General features: G+C 42.4%; 1 protein-coding gene across 1 annotated transcript in view; it reads right to left on the reverse strand.

Moving 5' to 3' along the window:
- LOC140491660 (uncharacterized) overlaps nt 1-23909 on the reverse strand; it is a 255833-nt gene that overhangs the window by 38495 nt on the left and 193429 nt on the right. Inside the window, exons 16-17 of the mRNA XM_072590156.1 lie at nt 9166-9245; nt 6472-6582 (exon numbers count right to left, since the gene is read on the reverse strand). Of these exons, the coding sequence (XP_072446257.1) occupies nt 6472-6582; nt 9166-9245 (191 nt within the window). The remainder of the gene's footprint in view (nt 1-6471; nt 6583-9165; nt 9246-23909) is intronic.

The raw sequence follows: 23909 nt of genomic DNA on the forward strand, positions 1-23909 counted from the left end.
GGACTGATGTTAGGGGTAGGTTCTTCACTCAGCGAGTCGTAAGTTCATGGAATGCCCTGCCAGTAGCAGTAGTGGACTCTCCCTCTTTATGGGTATTTAAGCGGGCATTGGATAGGTATATGGAGGATAGTGGGTTAGTGTAGGTTAGGTGGGCTTTGATCGGCGCAACATCGAGGGCCGAAGGGCCTGTACTGCGCTGTATTCTTCTATGTTCTATGTTCATCAATCTTGATCCGTTTAAGCCTGTATCCCAGCTCCTCAAAGTTCTCATTCACACAAATGTTCCTTTCCTTCGTGAAATGCAAAGCAAAAAACTCATTTAGGGCTTCCCTTACCTGCTCAGACTCCACGCACAAGTTCCCTACACTATCCCTGATCAGCCCCACCTTCTCCCTGATCATTCTCTTATTCCTCACGTATGAGTAAAATGCCTTTGGGTTCTCCCTAATCCTTCTTGCCAAGCCTTTCTCGTGCCTCCTCCTGGCTCTCCTCAGTCCATTTCTGAGCTCTTTTCTAGTAAGCCTGTAATCCTCTAAAGCTGTACTAGATCCTTGTTTCCTCCACCTTACGTAAGCTGCCTTCTCCCTTTTGACGAGAAGTTCCTCTGTTCTCGTCATCTCATCATCCAAAGCTCCTTAATCTTACCTCTTCTTATCTGTCTCAGAGGGACAAATTCGTGCATCACTTGCAACAACTGCTCCTTAAACAGTTTCTGCTCCTTTCCCTCCCCAAGGCTATGGTAAATGTGAGGTAGGTGTGGTCACTGACACCAAAGTATTCTCCCACCGCAAGATCTGACACCTATCCTGGCTCATTGCCGAGCACCAAATCAAAAATGACATCTCCCCTCATCAGCTTGTCTACATACTGAGTAAGGAAACCCTCCTGAACACACCTGACAAAAATGGCTCCATCCAAACCATCTGCACTAAGGAGTTCCAGTCAATATTGGGAAAGTTGAAGTTACCCATAGCAACAACCCTGCTACATCTACATTTTTCCAAAATCTGCTGTCCTATCAGTTCTTCAATCTCTCTACTGCTATTAGGAGGTCTGTAGAAAACTCCCAATGAAGTGGCTGCTCCCTTGTTGTTCCTAATTTCTACCCATACTGACTTAGTAGACAAACCTTCCTGAATAGCCTTCGTTTCTGTAGCTGTAATGCACTCTCTAATTAGCAATGGTAACACCCTCTCCTCTTTTTCCACCCTCCCTGTTCTTTTTAAATGTTCTAAACCCTGGAACATCTGGCAACTATTTCTGCTCCTGTGAAACCCACATCTCTGTTATGGCCACAACATCATAGCACCAAATACTGATCCATGCTCTAAGTTCATCGCTCTTACTTCTGACACTCCTTGAGTTAAAGCAGACACACTTTAACCGATCCCTTTGTTTCATCACATGAGAAATCTTCCTGATAGATTCGCTACATCTTGTCACTGCCCCATCTACAACTACCCCCTTCTCAGATGTGTAGCTCTGATTCCCACACCCTCACCATATACTGTAGGTTGAACCGCAATTCCCTGAGGAAGGGAATTCCAGGATTTTGACCCAATGACACTGAAGAAATGGCGATATATTTCTAAGTCAGGATGATGAGTGACCTGGACAGGAACTTGCAGGTGGTGGTGTTCCCATGTATTTGCTGCCCTTGTCTTTCTAGATGGTACTGGTTGTGGGTTTGGAAGGTGCTGTCTAAGGATCTTTGGTTAATTTCTGTGGTGAATCTCACTGATAATACCCACTACTGCTACTGAGCATCGGTGGTGGAAGAGTAGACGTATGTAGATTTGAAGCCAATGAAATCGCTGCTTTGTCTTTGATGGTGTCAAGCTTCTTGAGTATTGTTGGAGCTACACTCATCCAGGCAAGTGGGAAGTATTCCATCACACTCCTAACTTGTGCCTTGTAGGTGGTGGATGGGTTTTGGGGAGTCAGGAGGTGAGTTACTTGCTGCAATATGCCTACTTTCTGAATTTCTCATCATTATCATCACAGAATCCCGATAGTCTGGCCACAGGCCATTCGGCCCAACAAGTCCACACCAAACCTCCGAACAGTAACCCACCCAGACCCCTGACTAATTACATTTACCCCTGAATACATTTACCCCTGACTAATGCACCTAATCTGCACATCTCTGAACAGTATGGACAATATAGCATGGCCAATTCACCTAACCTACACACCTTTGGATTGTGGGAGGAAACCGTGGCACCCAGAGGAAATGCACGCAGACACGAGAATGTGCAAACTCCACACAGACTGTCACCCAAGGCTTGAATTGAACTTGGGTCCCTGGTGAGGTGAGGCAGCAGTGCTAACTACTGAACCACTGTGGCGCCCTTCAATTTCTGGTCAATGTAATCCCTGGGATGTTGATAGTGGCTGATTCAAAGTTGGTAACACCATTGGCTGTCAGGAGGCTGTGGCTATATTGCCTCTTGTTAGAGATCGTCTTGACATGGCATTTGGGTGGCATGAATGTTATTTGCTACTGGATTAGATTAGATTAGATTAGATTACTTACAGTGTGCAAACAGGCCCTTCGGCCCAACAAGTCCACACCGACCCTCCGAAGAGCAACCCACCCAGACCCATTCCCCTACATTTACCCCTTCATCCAACACTACAGGCAATTTAGCATGGCCAATTCACCTAACTTGCACATTTTTGGACTGTGGGAGGAAACCGGAGCACCCGGAGGAAACCCACGCAGACATGGGGAAAATGTGCAAACTCCACACAGAGAGTCGCCTGAGGCAGGAATTGAACCCAGGTCTCTGGCGCTGTGAGGCAGCAGTGCTAACCACTGTGCCACTGTGCCGCCCGTGGATATTGTCTAGGTCTTGTTGCATTTGAACATGGACTGCTTCAGTATCTGAGGAGTCACAAATAATGCTGAACATTGATGATTGCACAATCGTCATCCCTAGTGCAGGTCTTATGATGGAGGAAAGGTCATTTATAAAGCAAATGAAGATGGTTGAACCTAGGACACTACCCTGTGGAACTCCTGCAGAGATGTCTGGAGCTGAGACAACTGACCTTCAACAATCACAACCATCTTCCTATGTGCTAGTTATGATTCCAACCAGTGGATAGCTTTCCTCAAATACCTATTGAATCTAGTTATGCTATTGGTCCTTAAATGCCACACTTGGTCAAATGCAGCCTTGATGTCAAGGGCTATCACTCTCATCTCATCTCTGGAATTCAGCTCTTTTGCCATGCTTGAATCAAGGTTGTAATGAGGTCAGGAGCTCAGTGGCCCTGGCGGAACCCAAACTGGGCATTACTAAACAGGTTTTTACTGAGCACATGCTGCTTGATCACCCTGTTGATGACAGCTTCCATCACTTTATCAATGGTTGAGTAAACTGATGGGGCGGTAATTAGCTGGGATGAATTTGTCCTGCTTTTTTTGTGCAAGTCATACCATTGCCATGACTGAGACTTGGGTTCAAAATGGGCAGAATTCCAGTTCAATGTTCCTGGTTATAAAGCATTCAGATGAAATAAAGAGAGGCTTAGAAGAGGAGAAGAAATCATAGTATTGATCAAGGAATCAATTACAGTAGTGAGAAAGGGTGTGATCTTCAAAGTTTGTGAGAAGATTTGTAGCTCGGATGCTCGTCGTTGTGGTTCTGTTCGCTGAGCTGGGAATTTGTGTTGCAGACATTTCGTCCTCTATCTAGGTGACATCCTCAGTGCTTGGGAGCCTCCTGTGAAGCGCTTCTGTGATCTTTCCTCCGGCATTTGTAATGGTTTGAATCTGCCGCTTCCGGTTGTCAGTTCCAGCTCTTCGCTGCAGTGGTCAGTATATTGGGTCCAGGTCGATGTGCTTATTGACTGAATCTGTGGATGAGTGCCATGCCTCTAGGAATTCCCTGGCTGTTCTCTGTTTGGCTTGTCCTATAATAGTAGTGATGTCCCAGTCGAATTCATGTTGCTTGTCATCTGAGTGTGTGGCTACTAAGGATAGCTGGTCGTGTCATTTCGTGGCTAGTTGGTGTTCATGGATGCGGATCGTTAGCTGTCTTCCTGTTTGTCCTATGTAGTTGTGCAGTCCTTGCATGGGATTTTGTATACTACATTGGTTTTGCTCATGCTGGGTATTGGGTCCTTCGTTCTGGTGATTTGTTGTCTGAAAGTGGCTGTTGGTTTGTGTGCTGTTATGAGTCCTAGTGGTCGCAGTAGTCTGGCTGTCAGTTTGGAAATACTCTTGATGTATGGCAGTGTGGCTAGTCCTTTGGGTTGCGGCATGTCCTCATTCCATTGTCAACGGTATTCAATGAGAAAATAGCAAGGATACAGGGAACATATGTTTTTATAAAGACAAAGGGTAGAATCAAGACCAGGGAACTCTAGATGTTAAAGCTCTATGTTAGGATTAAATAGAAAAGAGAAGCTTATGCAGATAACAAGGGTTTAATAGGGCAGAGTTCCAAGAGGAGTATAATGAATGCAGAGGTGACTTAAAAAGGAAATTAGTAAAGAAAGAGAGTGCATGAGAAAACATTGGAAAGTAGATTAAAGGAAACCCTGAAGGACATTTTCAGTATGTAAAGAGAAAAAGAACAACTAGGGAAAGAGTAAAGCCCATTGGCAACCATAGAGGTAATTTGTATGTGGATTGGACGACATGGGTATGGTCCTCAATTAATACCTCGTGCTGGTCTTCACAATGGAAAAGGATGATACTGATATAAACATTAAGGCAGAAGACTGTGAAGTATTAGAAAAATTTAACATGAAGAGAGAGAGAGAGAGAGAGAGAGACAGAGGGAGAGAGAAAACTAGCATATTTAGCAGTGTTAAGTAGAGAAATCTGCAGGCCTGGATAAGATGCACCCCGAACTGCCGAGGGAGGCAAAGGAAGAGATAACAGGGGCCCTGCTAGTAGCTTTTAAGATTAAAATTAAATCCTTTCTGGTCAGAGGTGAGGTGCCAGAGTATTGAAGGATTGCTAATGTTGTCCCATTATTTAAACAAAAAGGAAGAAATAGATCAGGAAATTACAATTTGACTTCAATGGTGGGAAAGTTCTTCGAACGAATTCTGAGGGTCAGAATATACTTGCATTTGGAGAGACATGGATTAATCAGGGATAGTTAGCATGGATTTTATAAAGGGAGGTCGAATTTTACAAACTTGCTTGAATTGTTTGGTGAGGTAACTCAGACTGTTGGTGAGGGTAATGTATTTGATGTGATTTACATGTACTTTAGCAAAGCTTTTCAGAAGTTCCTTTATGGCCCATGCTGTTTGTAGTGTAATTAATGATTTGGACTTAAATGTAGGGGTATGGTTAAGAAGTTCATGGAAGACCAAAAATTGGTAATGTGATAAATAGAGAAAAGGATAACCATAACTGCAAATGGACTGGTCAGTTCGGCAGAGCATTAGCAAATGAAATTCAACCTATTAAAATGTAAAGTAATGCATTTTTAGGCGCAGGGCTGACAAGGCCAGAGGTTACAATAGGAATGATAGGACTCTGAAAAGATCAAAATGATCCTAATGTGGATATCCAGAAATCCGTGACGGTAGCAAGGTAGGTAGGTAAGATGGTTAAGAAGATATATTAGATATTAATCTTTCATAGCCAAGGCACAGAATACAAAACTAAGGAGTTAATGCTGGAACTATAGAAAACACAGTTAGGTTACAGCTGGTGTTACCATATGCAGTTCTGGTCACCACATTCCAAGAAGGGTGGAATTGCACTGGAGGAAAAGTAGAGATTTAATGCCTGGGTGAATGAGGAAAGACTAGGACCAAAAGGGAAAATGCTGGAAAATCTCAGCAGGTCTGGCAGCATCTGTAAGGAGAGAAAAGAGCCAACATTTTAAGTCTAACTGACCCTTTGTCAAAGACTGGGGTTGCATTCCTTCGAGCAGTAAAGGTTGAGAGGGAAACTGATAGAGGCAAATAAGATAATGAAGGGCATGGATAAGGCACTTTGTCCAATAGTGGAGGGGTTAATAACTAGGCCGTATAGATTTAGGGTAAGAGATAGAATGCTAGTAGAAGAGTTAAGGAGAATTTTCTTCACTCAGAGGGCAGTGGAAGTGTGGAACTCACTCTCTGAAGGTTGGCTTTGTCAGAAACTCTTGGAAGAATCTTTAGACATTCACTTGTGTTACCATAGTCTCCAGTGTTAAGGCCAAAAAATAAAAAATGGGATTACTGTAGTCAGATCTTTGTTGACTGGTGCGGGCAAGATGGGCTAAATGATCTCCTTTCATGCTTTAGATATCAAAGAGTCTATACTTGGTAGGAGATGGAGAGTGTAAGAGGACCAAAATTGGGTTTGAAGGAGTGGCTGGATTTAGAGACGTCTTGGCAAATGGACAGACACAAGTCTACAGAATGGACAAGAGCAATAAGGAAAACTAAAGGACTAATTGTGAGTAACAAATACCACAGGAAACCAGCCTGTAAAATAAATAAAATACTCACTTGAATCAGCTGTGTGTATCAGATTGTGTAAAAGATCAAAGGTCACATTTTCTGCTTTTTTTGAGTTATGGTATTGGTTCATGGTTGGAATGTCTATTGCGCTGAATAAATCTGGAGAAAAAAAATTATTAATATTTGAGCATGATACCAACACCTTGGATTAAGATTGAATCTGTTTTAGTACTAGGATAAAGACTTCTACTGTGTGTGGTAAACACGGTAGCACCTCAGATCAGATGTACTGGTCAGGGAGAGGCTACAGCACAGATTCATTAAAACAAAACAGGGCTTAACATATTACATTATGAGGATAAATTATTGAACTTGGCTTGATTTCTATCTGCTTATGAGGTCAAGGTATAACTTAAAAAGGGTTTAAGATTTTCAAAGAATTTGGTAGCTTAGTTGCAAAAAAACTATTTCTCTGGTTGGAATTATCCACAAAAAGTAGGCACAATCCTAAATTTCGATATAGGCCATTCAAGCGTGAAATTAGGAAGCACTTCTTCATTTAAGGATGGTAGAAATCTAGACCACATACAACAAAAAGGCTATGGATTCTGGAGGTCAAATGATATCTTGAAAAATCTGCTCAGCACATTTTTTGCCATATAGGGTATTAAGAAATATGGATCAAGGATGGTAAATGGAATTGAGACACAGATGAGTTATAATCTAACTGAATGGTCCAAAAGGAGATGAACAGCCCCCTGTTCCCTATGTTTCCTTTCCCTAATATTTACATAAATGGTAACATAATTATTCATTTCTGAGGCTGAAGTACAGGATATGCTGGCTATACAAATGTATTTTGGAATATTGCTGCCATCCTTTACTTTTTGGTGTGAATTTTATTTATATATAGCAGAGAGTTTTAGGGTCCATTGGCGATCACTCGAGTATGATTATCTCCATAAGGGCGTCTATTTGTGGGTCTTCAGATGGCTGAGGAGGCAAATTTGGAATGCACAGTCTCTATTACAGTGTGAGCATTGATGGGGCTAAGTGTGGTCTTTGGTGGTGGGGGTTGGGAGTTTCTGATGTTCTGTTTCTCCATATATGACTTGCGCCTGTTCAGTTGCACAGCAGAGTTCATTTTCATGACATATAGCTCCCTACTGGATGATGTTTCTCCAATCATTCTGGTTTGTAGCCATGTCCTCCCAGTTGATGTTAATATGGAATTTCTTTAAGGTGCCTAGTGTAAGTAATCAACATTTCAGCTTCATATAGCAGTGTGGGAAGACAATGGCTTTGTAGACCACAAATTTTGTCTAATCTGTAGGTCATGGCCTTCACACACCCTTCTTCTGAGTTGGGCATAGGCTCCAATGGCAGAGCGCAGACATGTCATATTTCTTTATCAACGTTGGCCTTCGAGGTGAGAAAGCTGCTGAGGTATGGGAAGTGATCAACATTTTCAAGGGGATGGTTGTTGACCCTTATTGTAGGTGGCCTGGAGGGACCGTTTATGGTTGATGGAGTACTAGGGTCTTTTTTAGTGTTTAAGGTAAGGCCGGGGAGTTATCTGCCTTGACAAAGCCATCCAAGATGCACTGCTGTGTGCTGATAATAGAAACTGGAATGATTGTCATCAACATATTGAAGCTCCAAGCTGGAGGTGTGGAGACCTTGCAGACGAACCTATTAAGGTTGAATAGCCTGCCGTCCATATGGTAAATTATTTTAATTCCTTTGGGCAGGTTTTGGCCAGTGGCTTCTTTCTTAGGCTACTTATGGCATCTTGTACTTTGGTCACACTGGGAGATTCTCCCATGTCACTTTACATGGATCGCTGGAGGAATTGGTTAATGATTTCCAAGTTAACATTAATATTACGGTTGAGGAGTTCTTGGAAATCTTTCTCCAGAGAATGTTTATTGTCTCATTATCCTTGAGCAGTTTTTGTCCACCTTTAGAGCCTTGGTGGCATTGAAGAAGCCTCTTGGGTTTCTGGCATCTGCCAGCTGCTGGATTTCCGAGGCCTTACCGATCCACCATTTGCTTTGAAGGCTGCAACAGAGGATGGCTGCCTGTTGTCTTGGTCTTCATGCCACTGGGCTTCAAATCCTATCTGCCAATGCTTGTGTGGTGGCTGTATATGCACCAGCCACCCCACATTAAAAGATGTAACCAAAGGCATCTTCTCATGAGGTACCATTTCTACTTACATCCTGAACAAAACTCCTGCAGCAATCAGCTAGTGGCAGAGGGGGTGGGAAGCCCTTAGTCACAGGCGGCAGGTGTCAGATTCAGTCGCCTTGCTTCTGGATGAGGCAACTGCACCCATAACTGAGCAGCCCTGTTTAGGATCTGCCCTGCTCACTTCAGTGGGGGCGGGGGCTGAAAAAGGTGCCCTAGAATTAACCCCTCTCCAAGGATCGCCACCTTGTTATGGTGAAGAGACTTGTGTGTACTTAGGAAGCTGAGAGCTAAACTGTCTGGAGTGTAGCTCCTGACAGGGTTACTCATGACAGTAAAGTCAGTGGAGAGGTTCCAGACAAAGGGCGATCCATGAAGGTCTCAACAGCCGAGCAGGCAGAAGATGATAGCTATACTTAAATTGGAGCATCATAATGGTTAAGTTAGAGGTAGATGGGTTTTGGGGTAAATGATCACTGGAATGATGTTTTTACTTCCGAGCAAAGTTTAATTCAAGTTGGAAGTAGCTACTTTAAGTAATATATGCATTACCTACTGGAGGCACAGGATGTTCAGGCAAAGGAAATCCACAGCTACTACTGGATTCTAATGATGGTGGAGGCGCTGTAAAGCTATAGGAATAAGAAGATTGAATTAATCAGAAGGTCAGAATAAAAACTTTACGTATATATGAAAAGGTTCAACGTTGGTGTCCAATATAGTGCAATGTACCAATCATTTCCTGCCAAGCGTTTCAGGCCTGTTAGTTAAGTATTATCACTTAAAGTATGTGACAAATAAGATATTTGTGACAGAAAAACCATAATTAGACTAAATATGTAGAAGCATTTGAGCTTATCTGATAATCAGCATACCATTATGAAATGTAAATCAACTTTCGCTCCATCCAGTTTTTGAGAAAAGAACCTTTGTGATAATAGAAAAGTACAGCACAGAACAGGCCCTTTGGCCCACGATGTTGTGCCGAGGATTAATCCTAATTAAAATAAAATAACTTAACCGATGCACCCCTCAATTCACTGCTCTCCATGTGCATGTCCAGCAGTCACTTAAATGTTCCTAATTACTCTGCTTCCACCACCACAGCTGGCAACGCATTCCATGCATTCACAACTCTCTGCATAAAGAACCTTCCTCTAACATCTCCTCTATACCTTTCTCCTAATACCTTAAAACTATGACCCCTCGTGCCAGTTAATCCTGCCTTGGGGAAAAATCTGGCTATTGACTCTATCCATGCGTCTCATTATCTTGTATACCTCGATCAGGTCACCTCTCTTCCTTTTCTCCAGAGAGAAAAGTCCGAGCTTAGTCAACCTCTCTTCATAAGGCAATCTTCCAGTCCAGGCAGCATCCTGTTAAACCTTCTTTGTACCCTCTCCAAAGCCTCCACATCTTTCCTATAGTAGGACGACCAGAACTGGACACAATATTCCAAGTGTGGTCTCACCAGGGACTTGTAGAGCTGTAACAAAACCTTGCAGCTCTTAAACTCAATCCCCCTATTAATGAAAGCCAAAACACCATATGTTTTCTTAACAACCCAATCCACTTGGGTAGCAACTTTGAGGGATCTATGTACTTGAACACCAAGATTCCTCTGTTCCTCCACACTACCAAGAATCCTGTCTTTAATCCTATATTCAGCATTCGAGTTCCATCCTCCAAAATGCATCACTTCGCATTTATCCAGGTTGACCTCCATCTGTCTATGTCGTGCTGCCGCCTGCAATAGCCTCGGTACCATCAATGGCACCTCCAACCTTTGTGTCATCTGCAAATTTACTAACCCACTCCTCAACCTCCTCATCTAAGTCATTTATAAAAACTACAAAGAGCAAAGGCCCAAGAACAGAGCCCTGCTTACAGATTATAGCAAATGTAATTTATAAGAACGTTTAGAAATCATTCAAGGTGCATTGAGTTGTACTGAAATTGGATCATTAAGGGGCAAGCTCAAGGGTGCCAACTCAACATAGACATCTATTTCAAACCCACTGACTCCCACAGCTATCTTGACTTCACCTCCTCCCACCCAACTCTCCTGTAATAAAACAATCCCTTACTCCCAATTTCTCAGCATCCGCCGTATCTGCTCCCAGGAAGAGCATTTCCACTCCAGGACATCCCACATGGCCTCCTACTTCAAGGAACGCAATTTCCCCTTCCATGTGATCAACCACACTTTCCAGCACTTCTTCCAACTCCACCCAAGAACCCCACCCCTTCAACCGCAAAAAAGCATAGACCCAACCACCTCCCCATCCCCGTCCTCACCTTGTACCCCACTAATCTCCAGATACAGCACATTATCTTCCACCATTTCTGCCACCTACAATCAGACCCCACCAACACAGATATATTTCCATCCCTATCTACATTCCACACAGACCATTCCCTCTGAGACTCTCTTGTTAGGTCCATTCCCCTCCCCCCCCCAACAACCCACCCTCCCACCCTCCTTACCCAGCATGCTTTCTTGCAGCCATAGGTCTAAAACCTGCACCAACACCTCCCTTTTTATCTCCACCCAAGGCCCCAAAAGATCTTTTTACATCTGGCAGAGAGTTTCTTGCACATCCAAACACCTCAGGTACCATTGCTCTTGATGTGGTCCTCTATACATCAGGCAGACAGGACGCCAAATTATGGAATGTTTCAGGGAACATCTCTGGGACACACACACTAAACAACCCACTGCCCTGTGACTGACCACTTCAACTCTCACTCCCACTCCTCCAAGGACATGCAAGTCCTGGTTCTCCTCCACCGCCAAATCAAGTCACCTGACAACTGGAGGAAGACCATCTCATCTTCTGCCTTGGGACCGTTCAACCACAAGGCATCAACATCGACTTTACCAGTTTCCTCATCTGCCCTCCCACCACCTCATCCCAAATCCAACCCTCCAACTAGGTACCACTGTCTTGACCTGTCCTACCTGTCCATCTTCCTTTCCACCTATCCGTTTAACCCTTTCAACCGACCTATCAGTATTACCACCCCCCCCAGCTGCATGCACCTATCACCTTCACAGCTACCTTGTCCCCAGCACCACCCCAAAACCCCTATATATCTCTCAGTCCCCTATCGCCTCCTCAACATTCCTGATGAAAGGCTTATGCCCAAAATCTCCTGTTCCTCGGAAGCTGCCTGACCTGCTGTACTTCTTAAGCACCACACTTTTCAACTCTGACTCTCCAGCATCTACAGTCCTCACTTTCAATAAACCCAGGAAAACCTGTGGCAGTCTTCCCAATCCAAAGTTTTGCACCTTCTCTAGTTGGTACATCCACATATGAATCAGAAAATATTCTTGCACATGCTTAGCAAATTTCTCTCCATCTAAACCCTTAACACTATGGCAGTCCCAGTCTATGTTTGTAAAGTTAAAATACCCTACCATAACCATCCTGTTATTCTTACAGATAATCGAGATCTCCTTACAAATTTGTTTCCCAATTTCCTGCTGACTATTAGGGGGTCTATAATACAATCCCAATAAGGTGATCATCCCTTTCTTATTTCTCAGTTCCACCCAGATAATTTCCCTCGATGTATTTCTGGGAATATCCTCCCTCAGCACAGCTGTAATGCTATCCCTTATCAAAAATGCCACTCCCCCTCCTCGCTTGCCTCTCTTTCTGTCCTTCCTGTAGCATTTGTGTCCTGGAACATTAAGCTACCAGCCCTGTCCATCCCTTGGCCACGTTTCTGTAATTGCTATGATACCCCAGTCCCATGTTCCTAAGCATGCTCTGAGTTCATCTGCCTTCCCTGTTAGGCCCCTTGCAATGAAATAAATGCAGTTTAATTTATCAGTCCTAGCTAGTTCTATGCTTTTGTCTCTGCCTGGCCTGACTGTTTGACTCGCTTCTGTTCTCAGCTGTACCAGTCTCAGATTGATATCTTTCCTCACTATTTCCTTGGGTCCCATTCCCCACCTTAATAGTTTAAATACTCCTGAGCAGGTCTAGCAAATCCCCCTGCCAGTATAATAGTCCCCTTCCAATTTAGGTGCAATCCGCCCTTCTTGTACAGGTCACTTCTACCCCAAAAGAGATTCCAATGATCCAAAAAAGTGAATCCTTCTCTCATGATTCGCTATAGTCAACATGGCTTTGTGCGTGGGAAATCATGTCACACAAACTTGATTGAGTTTTTTGAAGAAGTAAAAAAGAAGATTGATGAGGGCAGAGCAGTAGATATGATCTATATGGACTTCAGTAAGGCATTCGACAAGGTTCCCCATAGGAGACTGATTAGCAAGGTTAGATCTCATGGAATACAGGGAGAACTAGCAATTTGGATACAGAATTGACTCAAAGGTAGAAGACAGAGGGTGGTTGAGGAGGGTTGTTTTTCAGACTGGAGGCCTGTGACCAGTGGAGTGCCACATGGATCGGTGCTGGGCCCTCTACTTTTTGTCATTTATATAAATGATTTGGAAGCGAGCCTAAGAGGTGCAGTTAGTAAGTTTGCAGATGACACCAAAATTGGAGGTGTAGTGGACAGCGAAGAGGGTTACCTCAGATTACAACAGGATCTGGACCAGATGGGCCAATGGGCTGAGAAGTGGCAGATGAAGTTTAATTCAGATAAATGTGAGGTGCTGCATTTTTGGGAAAGCAAATCTTAGCAGGACTTATACACTTAATGACAAGGTCAACAAAGGTGAACAAAGAGACCTTGGAGTGCAGATTCATAGCACCTTGAAAGTAGAGTCACAGGTAGATGGGATCGTGAAGAAGGTGTTTGGTATGCTTTCCTTTATTGGTCAGAGTATTGAGGACAGGAGTTGGGACGTCATGTTGCGGCTGTACAGGACATCGGTTAGGCCACTGTTGGAATATTGTAGAAGGATGTTACCAGGGTTGAGGATCTGAGCTATAGGGAGAGGCTGAACAGGCTTGGACTGTTTTCCCTGGAGCATTGGAGGCTGAGGGGTGCCCTTATAGAGGTTTATAAAATTATGAGGGGCATGGATAGGATAAATAGACAAAGTCTTTTCCCTGGGGGTGGGGAGTCCAGTACTAGAGGGCATAGGTTTAGTGTGAGCGGGGAAAGATATAAAGGAGACCTAAGGGGCAACTTTTTCACGCAGAGGGTGGTACGTGTATGGAATGAGCTGCCAGAGGATGTGGTGGAGGCTGATACAATTGCAACATTTAAGAGACATTTGGATGGGTATATGAATAGGAAGGGTTTGGAGGGATATGGGCCAGGTGCTGGCAAGTGGGACTAGATTGAGTTGGGATATCTGGTCAGCATGAACGGGTTAGACCAAATTGTCTGTTTCCATGCTGTACATCTCTATGACTCTATACACCAGCTCCTCAGCCATGCATTCATCCGCTCTACCCTCCTATTCCTGCCCTCATTAGCTCGCAGCTCTGGGAGATATTACTACTCCTGAGGACTTCCTTTTTAAATTCCTGCCTAGCTCTCTGTAATCTCCGTTCAGTATTTCAACCTTTTCCTTTCCTATGTCATTGGTTCCAATGTGTACAAAGACCTCTTGCTGGCCCGTCTCCCCCTTGAGAACATTCTGCACCATGTCTAAGACATCCTGGCACCCGGGAAGCAACACACCATTCTGATTTTTCGCTGCCAGCCACAGAAATGTCTGTCTGTTCCTCGGACTATAGTGTTCCCTTACACAATCGATCTCTTGGATCCCGATGAACCCCTCATTGCATTAGAGCCATTCTCAATACCAAAACTTGGCTGTTCATTACAAGTTCCCCTGAGAATCCATCACCTCCTACATTTTCCAAAACAGCATACTTATTTGAAATAGTGATAGCCACTGAAGACTCCTGCACTAACTGCCTACCTCCCTTACCTTTCCTGGAGTTAACCCATCTATATGACTGTATCTGTGACTTTTCCCTCTTCCGATAACTGCCATCCATCACATCCCTTGTTCTTTTAAATTCCTCATTGCATCTAATTGTCTCTCCAACCGATCCATTCGATTTGATAGGATTCACAACCAACGGTATTTATTGCAGATATGATCCTCAGTAGCCCATAAACTCTCCCTAAACTCCCTCATCCAACAAGAAGAGCATATCACTCTATTAAAGGCCATTTTTGCTTCTTCACATTCTACAGACCCAGAAAATAGCACGTCTTCTTATTCCTGTACAAAACACTGCTTCAGGTTAAATTAATAGTTGTGGCTTATATTTTAAGTTTAATCAAGAGACATATGTCAATAAAACATATAATCAAGAAAGAACCCACTCTACACACTACTGCAGACTTACTATAAGGCCACACTTAAATATTCACTTATCTGGTTCTGTGCTGTCACCTCTCTCAAAGAGGTTCCTGCAAGATTAGTTGTCAATTTCACTGTTTGTTAATTTTCCCAGATGCACTCCAATGTCCAACGTTACACAAATTCAAACAGCAAAGGTAGTAACTGTGCAGGTTCACTGCTTTGTCAGTTTCTTTCTCTCTCTCTCTCTCTCTCCTGCACTGACCTCACCATGTGCTTCCTTTGTCTGGTCCTCTCCCTTTTAAAAGTGCTGTTGTTTTGACTTTTTTTTCTCCAAAGTTCCAAAACAATGCAATAGCATATAAAACAGTAATTGCTGCTCCTGGAATTCAAGGAAGTCACCTCCAGCACCTAAAATACCTCAAAAAAAGGAGCAGTTGTTACAGCCAGAAATTTTTGCCATCTTCCTTCTTGGATTACTCAGAATCCAGTCACCTGCCCTGCCTTATTTCCCAAGAGTAGGCTAAGTTTTGCATCGTCTCTAGTCGGTACATCTACATAATGAATCAGAAAATTTTCTTGTACGTTTAACAAATGCCTTTCCATCTAAACCCTTCACAATATGGCAGTCCTAGTCTACATTTGGAAAGTTAAAATCCCCTACCATAACCACCCTATTATTCTTCCAGATAACTGAAATCTCCTTACAAATGCACTTTGGCAGAGTTCAATATATATTATTATTATTTGGAAATTTAGATTCTAAAGTGGAAGAACCACATTCTTTTAAAGTTTGATTTGTATTTCTATGTTGTATGTTCAGAAAGAGAGACCAAATAGTTTTAATTTTAATTTTGAGTTGTGAGCTAGAGAGAATTATCTGAAGTTCTGCTGACATGCATCTAAATGGCATCTTTAAAACTGTTAAAGTTAACAATTTAGTACATTCGAAACAAGGGTAGGGGGAGAAATAAATAAGCTGTTGCTCACAACAATGTGTCCTATGACACTGGAAGATATTGATGTCAATAAGTTAATTTAGAAAGGCAGTATGAACATTTATTTCAGATAAAACTGTCATTCGGAGAGAAAAGATCTGCAACAGCAGCAGTGCAGTTTAACAGTCTCCAACACAGTCAGGACAGAAAAGAAAATCCTGATTGGCTCACTGTTAGTGAAAGAAAAGCTCTAGAAACAGAAGACTTTGGCCAAGGAATTTAATGAACCCATGTTAAGTTTTAAGTGACAGTGTTAGCAGATTGCTTGAGTGTCAAAAAGACATTAAACAAAAATCAAATGAATACAGAAATCTGCCAAAAAAAAAACAATCATGGCAAAGTCAACGGAACAATGAAATGTAAAGTGGAATTAGAGTAATCCTTTCACTGAGATTTGAGTATCTGAAAGTTGTTGTTGCCCAGTTGAATCTCTATTTCTGTTATTTATCAGAAGAATATTTAAATTAACTCTATAATATGTGATATAGGTATTTTTCCTGTTGTGTGTAATAAACTCTGGTAAGTATGTTCAGTGATGGATCAACATAGCAAACAATCATAAAAATAAAACTTACAACCTATCAGCTGGGATCACAACTGTTGAGATAAACATACATGTGTTAAGACACGGGGTAAACTCTCCTGCTTAATTTAAAACCAGCAACACAGAAAAGATTTATTCTATGCAGTAATCTGTAAAAATTCAAGTGGCTATGACCTATGTAAAGTAAAAATTAAAAACTTTACTTCTTAACGTATAACAGAGAATTATTAAATAACCGCTATTTACAATTTCTTTCCCTAAACTATCTTTTACCTTCCCTTCTATAATACTAGTCCGATAAAACTCACAAATAAGATTTACAAAACAACATGTCTTATCTCAAAACCAGGCAGCTTTTGTTCTTCTATTCAGATCTTCCTGTGTTTTCTTTTCTCTTTCTTAGGAATTCCTTCATCACAGATTACTGATCAAAAGGTACCTGCTTAAGACAACTATTTTTCAGGCAGTCTGTTTACCTGCCGGGCTTGTCAGTTCTCCTCTCAACTGTTCAATTGTCCCCTGGTCTTATACCCCAGAGCATCATTGGCTTTTAAGATTGTCAGTATATTCAATCCAATCTTGATTGGAAATTGGTATTTTTATGGGGGCATTTAAACTGATTGGCCAAATTCAAATTTGTTCTTGTCTCCAGGCAATGAACTACTCAAGCTGTTCAACTCAGTGTTACGTAAATTGTTGCCTTATTGAGAATACTTGGTTCTGTGTCCGGCAGTTCTGCTACTTTTAACTCTCCATCTTCATGTTACATAGAAAATAGAAGACTGACTGCAAGATTGACAGAGCACTGTACTTGCAGAGATTATTTGAACAAGATGTTAAATCAAGACCCATCTCCATGCAGATGGATGCAAGATATCCATTGTACTGATTGGATAGTTAAAAAGTTGCAGCATGCAGCTGTGCAGAGGAACCTGGGTGTCCTTGTGCATGAATCACAGAAGGTTGGTCTGCAGGTACAACAGGTAATTAGGAAGGCAAATGGAATATTGTCCTTCATTGCTAAAGGGATTGAGTTTAAAAGCAGGGAGGTTATGTTGCAGCTGCATAGGGTGCTGGTGAGGCTACAGCTGGATCACTGAGTGCAGTTATAGTCTCCATACTTGAGAAAGAATGTACTGGTACTGGAGTGGGTGCAGATGAGGTTCACAAGGTTGATTCTAGAATTGAGGGGGTTGTCTTATGAAGAGAGACTGAGTAGACTAGGATTATATTCACTGGAATTCAAAAGAATGAGGGGGGATCTTATAGGAACATGTAAAATTCTAAAGGAAATAGATAAGATAGAAGTAGAGAGGATGTTTCCAATGATAGGTGAAACTAGGACAAGAGGACATAGCCTCAAGACTAGAGGGAGCAGATTTAGGATTGAATTGAGAAGAAACTTCTTCACTCAGACAGTTGTAAATCTATGGAACCCCTTGTCCCGTGAAGTCATTGACGCTACTTCAGTAAACGTTTTTAAAGCTAAGATAGTTTTTTTTTGAATAATAAAAGAATTAAGGGATATGGAAAGTACAACTAAGTCCACAGAAAGATCAGCCATGATCTTATTGAATGGCAGAGCAGGCTCGAAGAGCCGGACGGCCTACTCCTGCTCCCAGTTCTTATGTTCTTATGTACTACTTAGGAGAAGAGTAGCAGAGCTATTCCTTGCATCCCATTTGCAGATGACATTAGTCAGTAGAGTTGTGGACAATAAGGAAGGATGTTGCAGGTTACAGAGGGACATAGATAAGCTGCAGCACTGGGCTGAAAGGTGGCAAATGGAGCTTAATGCAGAAAAGTATGAGGTGATTCACTTTGGAAGGAAGTGACAGGAATGCAGAGTACTGGGCTAATGGTAAGATTCTTGGTAGTATGGATGAGCAGAGAGATCTCGGTGTCCATGTGCAAGATCCCTGAAAGTTGCCAACAGGTTGATAGGGTTGTTAAGAAGGCGTATAGTGTGTTAGATTTTACTGGTAAAGGCATTGAGTTTCAGAGCCATGAGGTCATGCTGTAGCCGTACAAAACTCCGGTGCGGTCTCACTTGGAGTATTGCATACAGTTCTGGGCATTGCATTATAAGAAGGATGTGGAAGCATTGGAAAGGGTGCAGAGGACATTTACCAGGATGTTACCTGGTATGGTGGGAAGTTTTTATGAGGAAAGGCTGAGAGAATTTGAGAGAAGGTTAAGAGGTGACTTCATAGAGACATACAAGATGATCAGAGGGTTAGATAGGGTGGACAGTGACAGAGTTTTCCTCAGAGGGTAATGGCTAGCATAAGGGGACATAGCGATAAAATGAGGGGTAATAGATATAGGACAGATCAGAGGTAGCTTCTTTACTCAGGGAATAGTAAGGACATGGAATGCCCTGCCTGCAACAGTCGTAGACCCGCCAATTTTAAGGGCATTTAAATGGCTGTTGAATAAATATATGGATGACAATGGAATAATGTAGATTAGATGGGCTTCAGATTGGTTTCACAGGTCGGTGCAACACGGAGGGCCTAAAGGCCGGTACTGTGCAGTAATGTTCTATGTTCTATGTTGTATCTCAACCAATATTATCCTTCAAACAACGTTACAAAAAACACAAAAAAGCCATTATCACAATGAGTTAAGCAAGGAAAGCAAGCATAGATCTTCATGAATCTCGTGTAAATGTTTTGAAGAAATATTAGAGAAAGTTTATGAAGGGAATGCAATGGAAATTGTCTGTAAGAATTTTTAAAAATGCTTGACAAAGTCCAACACAAAAGTTGATGCACATGGAGTAGGAAAGTCAGAGTCCAGCTGGATAAAAAAGCTGACTTGAGAACGAAAACAGTCAGTTGTGGTTATTGAGTCATAGAAATGTACAGCATGGAAACAGGCCCGACAGCCCAACTTGTCCATGCCAACCAGATATCCTAACCTAATCTAGTCCTATTTGCCATCACTCGGCCTATATCTCTCCAAAGCCTTTCCATTTGTATACCTATCCAGAAGCCTTTTAAATGTCGTAATTGTAACAACCTCCACCACTTCCTCTGGCAGCTCATTCCATACATGTTTGATGGTTGTTTTTATGGACTGCAGAATGATATACAATGGTGTTACCCAAGGGTCAGTGCTAGGATAGCTGTTTTTTCACTATATACAAGTCACTTTGATCTTGGAATATAGTATGGTATCTCAAAATTTGCTGAATTTGGATGCATGATAAACATAGAAGATGATATAGATGGAACAAACAAAGACAAAGAGCAAAGAAAGTTGCAGCCACAGAAACAGACCCTTTCGCCCTCCAGGCCTGCGCCAATCCAGATCCTCTATCTAAACTTAGCGCCTATTTCCTAAGGATCTGTATCCCTCTGCTCCTTCTCCATTCTAAGTACATCTTAAATGATGCTACTGTGCTCACCTCTACCATCTCTGCTGGCAACACGTTCCTGGCACCCACTACTCTCTGCGTAAAGAACTTTCCACGCATCTCTCCCTTAAACCTTTCCCCTCTCACCTTGAACTTGTGACCCCAATAATTGAGTCCCCCACTCAATAGCTTCTTGCTATTCACCCTGTCTATGATTTTGTAGACCTCAGTCAGGTCTCCCTTCAACCTGTCTTTCTAATGAAAATAATCAAGTCAACCTCTCTTCATGGCTAGTCCCCTCCATACCAGGCAACATCCTCGTGAATCTTCTCTGCACCCTTTCCAAAGCATCCACATTCTTTTGTTAATATGGTGACCAGAACTGTACACAGTATTCCAAATGTGGCCAAACCAAAGTCCTGTACAACTGTAACATGACCTGCCAACTCTTGTACTCAATTCTCTATCCAATGAAGGAAAGCATGCCGTATGCCTTCCTGACCACTCTATCAACCTGTGTTGCCACCTTCAGGGTACAGTGAACCTGAACACCCAGATGTCTCTACATCAATTTTCCCCAGGGCTTTTCCATTTACCTTATAGTTTGCTCTTGAATTGGATCTCCCAAAATGCATCACCTCACATTTGCCCGGGTTGAACGCCATCTGCCATTTCTCCGCCCAACTCTCCAATCGATCTATATTCTGTTACATTCACCCTTCACTGTCTGCTACTCCACCAGTCTTATTGTTACTTGCACACTTCTAATCATACCACCTATACCTTCCTCCAGATCATTTACATGTATCACAAACAACAGTGATCCCAGCACAGATGCCTGTGGAGCACCCCTGGTCACAGGACTCCATATTGAGAAACTCCCTTCAATTACTACTCTCTGTCTCCTGTTGCCCAGCCAGTTCTCTATCCATCTAGCTAGTACACCCTGGACCCCATATGACTTCACTTTCTCCATCAGCCTACCATGGGGAACCTTATCAAATGCCTTACTGATGTCCATGTATATGACATCGACAGCCCTTCCATTTGTCACTCAACAATCAACTTTGTCACTTCCTCAAAACATTCTATTACATTGGTAAGACATGACTTTCCCTGCACAAACCATGTTGCCGATCACTGATAAATCCATTTTCTTCCATGTGGGAATAAGTCCTATCCCTCAGTATCTTCTCCAGCAGCTTCCCTACCATTGCCTCAAACAGGTCACATACAGGCTAACCGAATGAGTAGATAAGTGGCATATAGACTTTAATATAATTTGAAGTAATATAATGTGAAGTGATTTATTTTAGTCGAAGGAATAGGGAGAGGCATCATATACTTCATGGCACAATTCCAAAGTGTGTGGAAATAAAAAGACTGAGGGGTGCAAAAGCATCTATCTTTGAAGGTGACAAGACATTTTGTGAAAGTGGTTCTGAAAACATGGTATTGGGCATCATAGAGGCATTGAATATAAAAATAGAGAAATTATGCTGAACTTTTGTAAAGCTTTAGTCAGATGCCAAATAGAGCATGATGACATGTAAGTCCTTGAAAGGTGCAGAGGAGATTTGCCAGATTGGTTCTTGGATTTTAGCAACAAAGTTAGGTTGGTGAAGATAGATTTATTCCTCCTGGATCAGGATACAACTTCAAAGCTGTTTTGTGGCATTTTACTATATGTAAATTCCAGATATTTCCTTCAGTATCATCTATTTCCTGGATATTACTTTACTCAATTAGTCTCCTTTGGAAGTTCCATACAGAGAGACAACTTTAACATGGATCCTTATAGACCATAGAACAATACAGCGCAGAACAGGCCCTTCTCCCCTCGTTGTTGCGCCAACCTGTGAACTATTCTCAGCTCTTCCCCCTACACTATCCCAAAATCATCCACATGCTTACATAAGGATTGTCTAAATCTCCCTAATGTGGCTGAATTGCCTACATTGGCAGGAAGGGCATTCCACGCCCTTACCACTCTCTGCGTAAAGAACTTGCCTCTGACATTTGTCTTAAATCTATCACCCCTCAATTTGTAGTTATGCCCTCTTGTACAAGCTGACGTCATCATCCTAGGAAAAAGACTTTCACTGTCAACCCTATCTAATCCTCTGATTATCTTGTATGTCTCTATCAAATCCCCTCTTGGCCTTCTTCTTTCCAATGAGAACAGACCCAAGTCTCTCAGCCTTTCCTCATAAGAATTCCCTCCAGACCAGGCAACATCCTGGTAAATCTCCTCTGCACCTTTTCCAATGCATCCACATCCTTCCCAAAATATGGCAAACAGAACTGTACACAATATTCCAAGTGTGGCCGCACCAGCGTTTTGTGTAGTTGCAGCATGATATTGTGGCTCCGCAACTCAATCCCTCTACCAATGAAACCTAACACACCGTATGCTTTCTTAACAGCACTATCGACCTGGATGGCAACTTTCAGGGATCTATGTACATGGACTCCAAGATTCCTCTGCACATCCACACCACCAAGAATCTTTCCATTAACCCAGTACTCTGCCTTCCTGTTATTCTTCCCAAAGTGCATCACCACATATTTAGCTGCATTGAACTCCATTTGCCACCTCTCAGCCCAATTCTGCAATTTCTCCAAGTCCCCCTGCAACCTGTAACACTCTTCCAAACTGTCCACTACTCCACCGACTTTAGTGTCGTCTGCAAATTTACTAATCCATCCACCTATGCCTGCGTCTAAGTCATTTATAAAAATGACACAGCAGTGGTCCCAAAACAGATCCTTGTTGCACACCACTAGTAACTGTACTCCAGGCTGAATATTTTCCATCAACCATCAATTGCTGCTTTCTTTCAGAAAGCCAGTTTCTAATCCAAACTGCTAAATCACCCTCAATGCCATGCCTCTGTATTTTCTCCAACAGCCTACCATGTGGAACCTTATCAAAGGCTTTACTGAAGTCCATGTATACCACATCAACTGCTCTGCCCTCATCTACATGCTTGGTCACCTTCTCAAAATACTCAATGAGGTTTGTGAGACACGACCTGCCCTTGATGTAACCATGTTGACTATCTGAAATCAAATTGTTGCTTGCAATATGGTTATAAATCTTATCTCTTATAATACTTTCCAAAACTTTTCCTACAACAGCTGTTCGTAACTAACCTCGATCCTTTCTAGTCTAATATCTCGTATCTCATTCTTCTCCTCTACAGTATTCTCTTTTCCTGACTGAAAACAGATGAGAAATGTTTGTTTAGCATCTCTCCAATCTCCACAGGGTCCACACTCAACTTCCCACTTCTGTCTTTGACTGGCCTTATTCCTACCCTAGTCATCCTTTTATTCCTCACATACCAATAGAAAGCTTTAGGGTTCTCCTTTATTCTATTTGCTAAAGACTGCTTGTGTCCTCTCTTTGCTCTTCTTAACTCTCTCTTTAAATCCTTCCTAGCTGATCTGTAACTCTCCATCGCCTCATCTGTACTATCTTGCCTCATCAACACATAAGCCTCCTTCTTCCACTTAACAAGAGATGCAATTTCTGTAGTAAACCACGGTTCTCTTACCTTATCACTTCCTCCCTGCCTGACAGGGACATACCTATCAAGGACACGCAATATCTGTCCCTTAAACCAGCTCCACATTTCCATTGTCTGCATCCCTTGCATTTTGCTACCCCATTCTCTGCATCCTAAATCTTGCCTAATCACATTATAATTGCCCATGCCCCATCGATAACTCTTGACCTGTGGCATATACCTATCCCTTTCCATCGCTAAAGTAAACGTAACTGAATTATGGTCACTCTCTCCAAATTGCTCACCTACAACTAAATCAAACAGCTGGCCTGGTTCATTACCAAGCACCAGATCCAGTGTGGCCTCCCCTCTTGTTGGCCCTTCGACATACTGTGTCAGGAAACCCTCCTGTACACATTAGACAAAAATTGATCCATCCAATGTACTAGAGTTATAGCATTTCCAGTCAATGTTGTGGAAGTTAAAGTCCCCCATAATGTCCACCCTGTCCCTTTCACTCCTACCCAGTATAGTTTTGCTAATCCTCTCTTCCACTTCCCTGGAACTCTGCGGAGGCCTATAAAAAACTTCAAGCAGTGTGACCTCTTCTCTCCTGTTTCTAACCTCAGCCCAC

The sequence above is a fragment of the Chiloscyllium punctatum genome, chromosome 19 (assembly GCF_047496795.1).
Source record: "Chiloscyllium punctatum isolate Juve2018m chromosome 19, sChiPun1.3, whole genome shotgun sequence".
NCBI lineage: Eukaryota > Metazoa > Chordata > Chondrichthyes > Orectolobiformes > Hemiscylliidae > Chiloscyllium > Chiloscyllium punctatum.